The 12,239-nt window shown below is 45.5% G+C and overlaps 1 protein-coding gene across 1 annotated transcript in view; it reads right to left on the minus strand.

The window, feature by feature from the left end:
• LOC121294978 (epidermal growth factor receptor kinase substrate 8-like protein 2) overlaps positions 1 to 9,411 on the minus strand; it is a 31,043-nt gene extending 21,632 nt beyond the window's left edge. The window contains exons 1-3 of the mRNA XM_041219242.1: positions 9,065 to 9,411; positions 6,051 to 6,104; positions 4,778 to 4,833 (exon numbers count right to left, since the gene is read on the minus strand). Coding sequence (XP_041075176.1) covers positions 4,778 to 4,833; positions 6,051 to 6,100 — 106 coding nt within the window. The 5' untranslated portion in view covers positions 6,101 to 6,104; positions 9,065 to 9,411. The remainder of the gene's footprint in view (positions 1 to 4,777; positions 4,834 to 6,050; positions 6,105 to 9,064) is intronic.
• Between the last annotated feature and the right edge of the window lie 2,828 nt (positions 9,412 to 12,239).

The following is a 12,239-nucleotide window of genomic DNA, read 5'->3' on the forward strand; positions in this document are numbered from 1 at the left end:
AGCGCATCGCACACTGAACTGGAGAGCTCTACACACACTGAACTGGAGAGCGCATCGCACACTGAACAGGAGAGCGCATCGCACACTGAACTGGAGAGCTCTACACACACTGAACTGGAGACCGCTACACACACTGAACTGGAGAGCGCTACACACACTGAACAGGAGAGAGCATTGCACACTGAACTGGAGAGCTCTACACACACTGAACTGGAGAGGGCACAGGAGAGCGCATCGCACACTGAACTGGAGAGCGCATCGCACACTGAACAGGAGAGCGCAACGCACACTGAACTGGAGAGCGCTACACACACTGAACAGGAGAGAGCATTGCACACTGAACTGGAGAGCTCTACACACACTGAACTGGAGAGCTCTACACACACTGAACTGGAGAGGGCATCGCACACTGAACAGGAGAGCGCATCGCACACTGAACTGGAGAGCGCTACACACACTGAACTGGAGAGCGCAACGCACACTGAACTGGAGAGCTCTACGCACACTGAACTGGAGACCGCTACACACACTGAACTGGAGAGGGCATCGCACACTGAACAGGAGAGCGCATCGCACACAGAACTGGAGACCGCTACACACACTGAACTGGAGAGGGCATCGCACACTGAACAGGAGAGCGCATCGCACACTGAACAGGAGAGCGCATCGCACACTGAACTGGAGAGCGCTACACACACTGAACAGGAGAGAGCATTGCACACTGAACTGGAGAGCTCTACACACACTGAACTGGAGACCGCTACACACACTGAACTGGAGAGGGCATCGCACACTGAACTCGCACACTGAACAGGAGAGCGCATCGCACACTGAACTGGAGACCGCTACACACACTGAACTGGAGAGCTCATCGCACACTGAACTGGAGAGGGCATCGCACTCTGAACAGGAGAGCGCATCGCACACTGAACAGGAGAGCGCATCGCACACTGAACTGGAGACCACTACACACACTGAACAGGAGAGCGCATCGCACACTGAACTGGAGACCGCTACACACACTGAACTGGAGAGCTCTACGCACACTGAACTGGAGAGGGCATCGCACACTGAACTGGAGAGGGCATCGCACACTGAACTGGAGAGGGCATCGCACACTGAACTGGAGAGGGCATCGCACTCTGAACAGGAGAGCGGATCGCACACTGAACTGGAGAGCGCATCGCACACTGAACTGGAGAGCGCATCGCACACTGAACAGGAGAGCGCATCGCACACTGAACAGGAGAGCGCATCGCACACTGAACTGGAGAGTGCATCGCACACTGAACTGGAGAGCTCTTGTCTGCAATAGTAAGAGCAGAGCTTACCATACAGAATAGCGCAAGCACAACAAGCTCACACCGTCAAGGGAAATCAATCACTGAGTGTGGCACAGTAATAAGAGCTGGAACAGTCTCAAAAAAACGAACCTGACTTATCTCAGTAGGGTCCAGGTCAATCAGATCAACCTCCACTGTTTCCTATAAGTGTTTTATTTAAAACTTCCTTCACAATTCCCTACAGCTATAACATAATAACTGGCAGTGATTAACAAAGCATTTATTGTCCCCTTTTCCTGATAAACGAAACCTACCTGCATTCTAAATTCTTGAACCTTGAACCCACCACCACCACCACTACACACAAACCCGCCCCCCCCCCCCCCCCACCGCCCCGCCCCCTGCGATGACTCACAGCTGTGATGAAACATGACTCGGCACCCCCCACCCCCAGCCGTTCTGCAGCTCAGCAGGTGTGTGTGTGTGTGTGTGTGTGTGTGTGCTGGTAAGTGGAGACGATCATCTCTTATTGATGGACTGATGGACGATACTGCTGCTGCTTGGGCTGATTGTCGACTATATTTGATCAGATTTTGCCCCAGGCTGCATCATTACAGATAAGACAGACATTTACTGGGCATGTTCGTTTACTACAGTGTACCATATTAGAACTCCTGTTGAAATGTTTCTCATTAAATTCACACTGAAGACACTGAGAAAGACTTCCAGTCAAAACATTTCTCATTGAATTCACACTGAAGACACTGAGAAAGACTTCCAGTCAAAACGTTTCTCATTGAATTCACACTGAAGACACTGAGAAAGACTTCCAGTCAAAACGTTTCTCATTGAATTTATACTGAAGACACTGAGAAAGACTTGAATTGTAAAATATCGTTTGGTATTAACACAGAGGGTTAAGGTATGTGAAAGCATGGCAAGTGATCTCAGTCACAATGCTAAAGGGCACAGAGCTATGATAAAGGGCACAGAGCTATGATAAAGGGCACAGAGGATACAATCTGTATTAAATAAAAGTCACTTCCTCAACAAATGTAGAGTTCTCAGAGATCTGGGCAGATTGCAAACCAGTGGAGCTATACAAACACTCAGAAGAGGCACAATTAGAACAAGTACAATACACTGGAAGACATGGGCCGAAGACTGGGCTGCCTGCCATCCCTCCCACTGAGAAAAACGTTGAGTTTATTTTAGCCAGCAAGATCTGCACAACCCAACCCAACTATACACAGTACAGCACCTTCAATTCAACCTCAGCATTACCCAACCCAACCATCACAGTACAGCACCTTCAATTCAACCTCAGCATGACCCGACCAAAATATACACAGTACAGCACCTTCAATTCAACCTCAGCATGACCCAACCCAACCATCACAGTACAGCACCTTCAATTCAACCTCAGCATGACCCAACCCAACCATCACAGTACAGCACCTTCAATTCAACCTCAGCATGACCAAACCCAACCATCACAGTACAGCACCTTCAATTCAACCTCAGCATGACCCAACCCAGCCATCACAGTACAGCACCTTCAATTCAACCTCAGCATGACCCAACCCAACCATCACAGTACAGCACCTTCAATTCAACCTCAGCATGACCCAACCCAACTATACACAGTACAGCACCTTCAATTCAACCTCAGCATGACCCGACCCAACTATACACAGTACAGCACCTTCAATTCAACCTCAGCATGACCCAACCCAACTATACACAGTACAGCACCTTCAATTCAACCTCAGCATGACCCGACCCAACCATCACAGTACAGCACCTTCAATTCAACCTCAGCATGACCCGACCCAACTATACACAGTACAGCACCTTCAATTCAACCTCAGTGTGACCTGATAATACACAGTACACACCTTTCAATTCAACCTCACTGTGACCCGACCCAACCAAATCTCAATTAATTGACAGAAGCACAGAAACTGCATTTCAGGAATTTCGCCCTACCCTGTGAACTCACAGACAGACAGAGAGCGAGAGACAGGCAGACAGACAGACAGAGATACAACCAGCTCCCTCAACCCCTCAGCTTTGTAATACAATTGTAATCTCTACCTCAGTGGAGTTTCACCTGCACCTGCTGCTCTCCACACAGACACACGGAATGGCTCTCGACGCCCAGCAGGTTTTTATGAGTTGTAATAAAGAGCTAGTCTCCGATCTGGGATTGGAGCAGCAGATTCAATCCCTCCTTTCTCATTATCCCAGCAGTGCCTCTGTTTGCACACGCAGTGAATCATGAAGAAATATTTGCATTCCCTTTTCAATGGCTTAAAATAAGTGGAAAGCCAGTCTCAGCTGAACAGGGAAAATAAAACTACAGGAAGGCTTTTGTATCACAGCCAGAGGCGCCCCATTCACAAAGACTTTATTAACCATTAAAATAATGTTTGATATTATTTGTATGAACTGTTCTTGTTATTGTCAAAGAAGGCCAACAACTGAAAACCAGTGCAGGACTCTGTCATGATAAGAGGTGTGTCTGTGTGCGTGTGTGCGCGTGTGTGTGAGCGTGTGTGTGCGTGTGCGTGTGTGCGCGTGTGTGTGAGCGTGTGTGTGCGTGTGCGTGTGCGTGTGCGTGTGTGTGTAATTCTCTATTGCTTTTAGATCATTGTTTGCAGTAGGCTTACTAGCTGAAGTCCCATTTCAAGCAGACAGGGAGGGATGCAATGAAAAACCTGTCTGCTCAAAACATGCTGAAGTGGCTGCAGACTTGTGGGGCAGCATCCCTGGCAAGACTGGTCTGCACCCTTGAAATAGTACAGGGATTGTTTCAAAACTCAGGAACAAACACAAGGGCTAAACAAAGCAGCACCGCTGTCTCCCTGCTGTTCAAGCTAGGCATGCACTTTCCCTGAATGATCTCGCACTCCTACACACACTCACCAAACAAACAGAAACAACTAAACTATGAGACTATTAAACATTTCCCCAATCCAATCTAAACCCACAAACGTAGCATTGTTCATTTTACACACGGTCCTCCTCGCAGACCAGTAAATCGAACAAGAGGGGAGCTTCGCAATCTCAGTGCATTGCTAGTATATAGCCACACAACAAGAATGCCAACATCAAACAATACAAATGCCAAACAAGACAAGAGGTTAGACTGCATTCCTTGAGGCTTTCGATAATGATCAAGAACAATCGAGCAGAGGAGATGCAACTCCACAGACCAGGGAGATAATACAGGAATATAACAAAGAGAGTGTACCAATGCATTCCACAGGGGATCAGAAACAACCCCAGCCCTGTCCAGTGCAAGCTGCTGCCATCCCACCAGAACCAGTACCACCCCCCCACCCCCCCCCCAACACACACACAGTCATCATAACAGCTAGCTTCCCACCGCAGGTCACCAGTCTCCTTCCCTGCTGATGCTGACCTGGAGAGAGTTACTCAAACAACAGCCAGCAAGGTCTGAACAAATGGTTTTAATAAAGCACCCTTACCATACAAAGCTTTGGCGCTGAGTTTGTTCGCCGTGCTGTCTGAGCGAGCCAGCCCACTGCAAAAACAAGAAGTGAGTGTGTGAGGAGGGTTATCGTTATTCATTACCACTCTTTAAAAAAAAAAAACAGTAAAGAGAAATCAATAATAGAGAGCATCAGTTTTGCACCCTCCTGCACTGTCTCACTGCATCCCCCTGCTCTCTCCACACATGAATCCTGCACTGTCTCACTGCATCCCCCTGCTCTCTCCACACATGAATCCTGCACTGTCTCACTGCATCCTCCTGCTCTCTCCACACATGAATCCTGCACTGTCTCACTGCATCCTCCTGCTCTCTCCACACATGAATCCTGCACTGTCTCACTGCATCCCCCTGCTCTCTCCACACATGAATCCTGCACTGTCTCACTGCATCCCCCTGCTCTCTCCACACATGAATCCTGCACTGTCTCACTGCATCCCCCTGCTCTCTCCACACATGAATCCTGCACTGTCTCACTGCATCCCCCTGCTCTCTCCACACATGAATCCTGCACTGTCTCACTGCATCCCCCTGCTCTCTCCACACATGAATCCTGCACTGTCTCACTGCATCCCCCTGCTCTCTCCACACATGAATCCTGCACTGTCTCACTGCATCCCCCTGCTCTCTCCACACATGAATCCTGCACTGTCTCACTGCATCCTCCTGCTCTCTCCACACATGAATCCTGCACTGTCTCACTGCATCCTCCTGCTCTCTCCACACATGAATCCTGCACTGTCTCACTGCATCCTCCTGCTCTCTCCACACATGAATCCTGCACTGTCTCACTGCATCCCCCTGCTCTCTCCACACATGAATCCTGCACTGTCTCACTGCATCCCCCTGCTCTCTCCACACATGAATCCTGCACTGTCTCACTGCATCCCCCTGCTCTCTCCACACATGAATCCTGCACTGTCTCACTGCATCCCCCTGCTCTCTCCACACATGAATCCTGCACTGTCTCACTGCATCCCCCTGCTCTCTCCACACATGAATCCTGCACTGTCTCACTGCATCCCCCTGCTCTCTCCACACATGAATCCTGCACTGTCTCACTGTATCCCCCTGCTCTCTCCACACCTCTAACTGGCTCCCAGAGACTCCTGCTCCCATTAAAATAACAAAAAAGTAACCCAGGTGTTTCATTTAGGTGCTTGTAAGTTATTTTGTTACTGTTTGTTTTAGAATTGAAAATTTATTGAGAAGGAGGAGAAATTATTTCTCCCCCCACAGCGTTCACTTACTCTGCACGCCCGTTCAGGAACCCTGAGTGACTCATGGTGTTTAAAGGCATCCAACTGAAAGAGAAGGAAGAAGGACCGTTAACAATGAGACCCCAGAGAGAGAGAGAGAGAGAGAGAGAGAGAGAGAGAGAGAGAGAGAGAGAGAACTAAGACACATGTCATCAGATGCAATGTCACCCGGGACTGGCAGGCAGCTCTGAATGACTCCAGTGAGAGAGCTGGCAGGCAGCTCTGAATGACTCCAGTGAGAGAGCTGGCAGGCAGCTCTGAATGACTCCAGTGAGAGAGCTGGCAGGCAGCTCTGATTGACTCCAGTGAGAGAGCTGGCAGGCAGCTCTGACTGACCACCCTGAAGGCTCTGGGCCTGCTTGTGTTCACGCTGTGTTTGTTTTCCATTAGGATATTATCATCAGTGTAATAACTTGCTGACATGACAAGTAAACAGGGCCTTTGAACCCTAACCCATTCTCCTGCTCCTTAGACTTTTACCACCTTGCTAATCCGCACAGGGATTTCGTGGCACCATGTAATTAACAGATTAGGCATTCTCTTCAGGAACAGACTAGAATGTGAGGGGTCGATATATTATTAATTTCTGTAATGAATCAAAGACCTGGACTGAAAGGGACCCACTGCTGGACTACACCCAAACCATCCATAAATATACACTTCAGCACCCCCTACTGGACAGCAGTGTAAGGGGTAGGGTTGGGGTTAGGGTTAGGGTTGGGGTTGGGGTTTGGGTTGTTTGGGTTGGGGTTTGGGTTGGGGTTGGGGTTTGGGGTTGGGGTTGGGGTTGGGGTTGGGGTTTGGGTTAGGGTTAGGGTTGGGGTTGGGGTTTGGGTTGGCTTTAGGGTTGGGGTTGGGGTTTGGGAGGGTGTTAGCGGTTGGGTTGGGGTTGGGGTTGGGGTTTGGGCTGGCGTTAGGGTTAGGGTTGGGGTTGGGGTTGGGCTCATTTTGAAATTCCTCTAAGTTAGACTCCCTTTGTTTTGATGACTGTCCCATTATCTGTCACACTGTGTAACCTACAGTAAACAACATTCCTCTCAGGCTCAATGCTAATCTCAGCGCTTTGAAACTCCCAAACACGACTCTCACTGAAACACAAGAGGAGTGTGCTACACTTGTAATGAACAGTATTGCAGGGCCAGGCAGGGGAAGCCTGGACACTGGCTGTATTTTAATATCAGGTGCAGCAGAGGGGGAAGCCACAGCTAAGGTCTGTGTTTACCCATGTCACTCACTCTACCCTGCTGGTACGCTGCAGCACTATTGGAAGAAGGGGGCTGAGTATCCAGCAGTGTTAGCAGAAGGCTGAACGCTGCTCAACGAACTGTTACCAACATGTGGCTGGATTAACCAGGATCAGCAAAGCACCAGGCTGTGCCTGGCTGCACAGTGCCTCCATACTGCTGGGGTTGAGTTACCGGGATGATGCCAGGAACAATAAAGAAAACTCCCAGGCCACTGACTGTGAAACGAACCCACGCCTGTGAATAAGACTGACAAACCTAGAAGTGTAATGGTGTGTCCTGGTTAATCAGCATGGCTACTGTGAAGCACACCTCCTCCTGCTTTCACCAGGCTTTTGCAATGCCTCACTTTACTGTGTCATATCATTATGACTTTAAACAATGCATTTTCTGGGCATGTTTGTGTCTTGCACTATCCGTGCCCTTAAACATTTGCACAGTAATCTACAGTGGGTTGGCTGTACTTTTGTAATGCTTTACCTACGCTTTACCAAGCTGTCCCCATGCTGTATTCGACTGTGCCGTGTTTTACTATGGTGAACTTTGGGTAGTGTTCCCACACTCTGCGATGTCATGGTTCACAGGAATGTAGCGATTTGCTGCCTCAGTAACCCACCCTGCTCGTAAGTCACTGGTAAAGCGTAGCTTAATCACTGGGCTGAGCGAGGATTGCACAGGGAGCTTTTTAAACACACAGTACTGTGACCCAGTCATGCTTTTGTAAAACAGCTGGGCGCTTATGCAGGCCAGTCAAAGCTTAGTCACTCCCCAGGGCTTTGTAAAAAAAAAAAAAAAAAAAAGCTTAAACTTGAAGCGATAGCATTGTCCTTCTAAAAGTTCACCACTTTAAATGTGCACAGTAATCTAGAGCAGAATATCATGGTTAGCCATGCTATTTTTAATTCTCTTTATCAAACCTCAATGTGCATTACAATGCCCCCCTATGCTTTACCAGACCTCTCTGTGCTTTACAAGGCGCATATTAACTATAGCGAGGGGTCCTATTGAATGAATGCTGAATTTGTGTGAATCATTTGTTCGTTTGTATTTAACAGGCTTAAATAGTTCACCAAACTAACACCATTATATGAGCATTTAAATATGATTATATGAGCATGGAATAAAACATGCATTTAAATATGATTATATGAGCATGGAATAAAACATGCATTTAAATATGATTATATGAGTAAGGAATGAAACATTCATTTAAATATGATTATATGAGTAAGGAATAAAACATGCATTTAAATATGATTATATGAGTAAGGAATGAAACATTCATTTAAATATGATTATATGAGTAAGGAATGAAACATTCATTTAAATATGATTATATGAGTAAGGAATAAAACATGCATTTAAATATGATTATATGAGTAAGGAATGAAACATTCATTTAAATATGATTATATGAGCATAGAATAAAACATGCATTTAAATATGATTATATGAGTAAGGAATGAAACATTCATTTAAATATGATTATATGAGCATAGAATAAAACATGCATTTAAATATGATTATATGAGTAAGGAATGAAACATTCATTTAAATATGATTATATGAGCATGGAATAAAACATGCATTTAAATATGATTATATGAGTAAGGAATGAAACATTCATTTAAATATGATTATATGAGCATGGAATAAGACATTCATTTAAATTATTTAAATTAATAATTAGGTTATTAAATATTGTTTTATAAAATCGAGTAACGTCCATAATAATAATAATAATATCAACACTTGGCTTACCAGCAAACAGAACGCGATACTCTTTTTTCCTTGTATTCGCCCCTTGTGTAAACTTTTCATTCACTCTCTCTGCGCCATTCCTCTCTCTGGGACTCGGACTAAGCCTAAGCGAAGTGTCTTACTATGTCACCAGCCGCACTGGCACACGCCACAGCGGACTTTGTCCTTCGCTGAAACGCTGCCTGCCTCTCTGTCTCACACACGCTCTGACTCGCCCTCCCTGTGCAGCGGTCTAGGTAAAGCTGCCCTCTACTCTCTAGTAAAGCGCAGGTTTATTGCATTGTATTTTATTTTGCGCTTTCTGTTGGCCGGGCGCTGTGTAATGCACACCTGTGCTCTGCGGGTAAAGTGACAGCAGGTCCGGTGCAGTGCAAGGCTTGTGGGCGGGGTAAAGGAACCTGATCAGCAGGTTGCGGCTGAACAGTTGCATTCTGACAGTATGATGACAGGGCAGCAGTTACTTCGCACATTGCTTTTGTTTGTTGTTGTCACTGAGTGCAGGGTTGCATGGTAAAAACTACTATAAGTATGCGAGGGACAGACAGAAACCCACGAACGAAGCCTCACTAATCTGTACAGTTTCGGTTATGGAAGCACCTGCCAGCCAAGCTTCTTCAATCATCCTTCTGCCACAACTGACTCACGACAACCAATAGGGCGAGATTCTCAAAGCCATGAACCCCAAATCGTCCCTAGCACAGACTTTCTTTTAATAGAGTAAGGTACCTTACTTTAACTACATGCTTTTTATCTGATAGTAAAAATAACATAATAAAACAATTTCCAATTCTATCCCAGTAAGTCACATCCAGAGTCTGGCTTGTTCATTTCTGGTTTGATAACCTTATTGGCTGTGTTCTTACTTTATGAAAATAAATCATGCGAGTGACAATTGGGACTAAACAGTTTTGAGAACGTAGCTGTGTGTGTGTGTGTGTGTGTGTGTGCGCGCGCGTGTGTGTGTGAAGTGTGTGTGTGTGTGATAGTGACAAGTATCCGAGCTTATCCCGCAAAAGTGTGTGCTGTGCATGGCAGGTGCTTCCTTTTTTTAAATGTTTGGTCCTACCCTTTACCTTTAATAGCTCATTGTGCTGGCGATATCGTTATCTATCAGGGGAGATTCATCACTAGAGAACCAGGAAAAGGTGTGTGTCAGAGTGGTGGACATTAAAAAAAATATATAAAAATCCAGGCTGGAATAGATGAAACACATCTATGAAGTATACTTTCACCTTGAAGATATTGTTAGCACTCCCTCTCTCTATATATCTATTTATACTGCTGTCTTGCATGTTCTGCTAGTGACCTGAAGGTTCATTTGTCAGGTGTGCAGTTAAATGGGCTACAGAGCACTGCATGCGTAACAATGAGACGCTTACAGTATATAGTAATGGCACTAGACTTTTCATCCCAGTGGTCCAGATTGAGGGGTTTAATAAAGACACAAGGAAAGATGGACGCCACTTCGGGTTTGCTCAGTAAATCCGTTTGAGTTATTATTTTTAATATCCATAAAAAGAGATTTAAAACCTATCTGTAACAGCATGCATGTTATTGGAGTGTAGAATATGTACTGAAAAGAAGGCAGGCTTGCATTTTGTTCTACAATGCAGTGTATTTCCAAAATAAACACGTCAAGACCCCCATCAAATAGTTATCTTTATTATTCATAAGATACAAAAAAGCACAGTAAAAACATGGGAAAGCATTGCAAAGCACACAGAGGTATGGGAAAGCATGGGGAAGCATTGTAAAGCACAGAGAGGTCTGGTAAAGCATAGGGAAGCATTGTAAAGCACAGAGAGGTCTGGTAAAGCATAAGGAAGCATTGTAAAGCGCAGAGAGGTCTGGTAAAGCAGAGGGGAGCATTGTAAAGCACAGAGAGGTCTGGTAAAGCATAGGGGAGCATTGTAAAGCACTGGTAAAGCATAGGGGAGCATTGTAAAGCACAAAAATTTATGGAAAAGCATAGGGGAGCATTGTAAAGCACAGAGAGGTAAGGTAGAGCATAGGGAAGCATTGTAAAGCACAGAGAGGTCTGGTAAAGCATAGGGAAGCATTGTAAAGCACAGAGAGGTATGGTAAAGCATAGGGGAGCATTGTAAAGCACAGAGAGGTATGGTAGAGCATAGGGAAGCATTGTAAAGCACAGAGAGGTCTGGTAAATCATAGGGGAGCATTGTAAAGCACAGAGAGGTATGGTGCAGAATATGGAAGCATTGTAAAGCACAGAGAGGTCTGGTAAAGCATAGGGAAGCATTGTAAAGCACAAAAATTTATGGAAAAGCATAGGGGAGCATTGTAAAGCACAGAGAGGTAAGGTAGAGCATAGGGAAGCATTGTAAAGCACAGAGAGGTCTGGTAAATCATAGGGGAGCATTGTAAAGCACAGAGAGGTATGGTGCAGAATATGGAAGCATTGTAAAGCACAGAAATGTACGGTAAAGCATATTTAAACAAAACAAAAATCCACACACATATGGCAAATTTAACATGCTAAACTTTTCTAACAGTCTTGTTGTTTCACCTTGCTGCTGCCCTGGTTTAGTTTTTTCAACTCATTAAATGTTCGTTTCCGAGGCTCTGTGACAATGCTGTGTTAACCTTCTCCTCAGCCCAGAAACACTCCCACACCCTGCTGAAACAGCTGACTGCAGCTTGTAAACACACACCCACAGACAGTTTTGTGTTGTTAGGAGAAAACAACATGATAATATTTCATTAAATGAAATGCACCCCTCTATCAAAAGCTAAGTAAGCTAGTTCCTTAGTTACACAAGCAGTTTCTTTTGTTAAATTGGGTTAGACTGCCATCTGGTGGAAATATATCTAAACAACCAAAGAACGTGCAACACAGTTTCTCAACAGGCGCTCTACAACAATTACCTCCTGCATGTTTTTACATCAGTTATATTAAAACCATTAGACTTCGTTTCACTTAATCTAAGACAATATACTCATATTTCTTGTATCCAGAGTGAAAGCTAAAGAATCTATTGGGGAATACATGGTTTAATAAATAACATGATAATGCATCTGCTTCTGACTGCATTGAGGGGCAGTGATCAATTAGTGCAGCCTGCTGCCATGAGAGTCAGCACACACACACACACACACACACACACACACACACACACACACACTGAGCTGAATGGATCCAATCAGGATCTGCTAT

Source organism: Polyodon spathula, chromosome 19 (assembly GCF_017654505.1).
Source record: "Polyodon spathula isolate WHYD16114869_AA chromosome 19, ASM1765450v1, whole genome shotgun sequence".
Lineage (NCBI taxonomy): Eukaryota > Metazoa > Chordata > Actinopteri > Acipenseriformes > Polyodontidae > Polyodon > Polyodon spathula.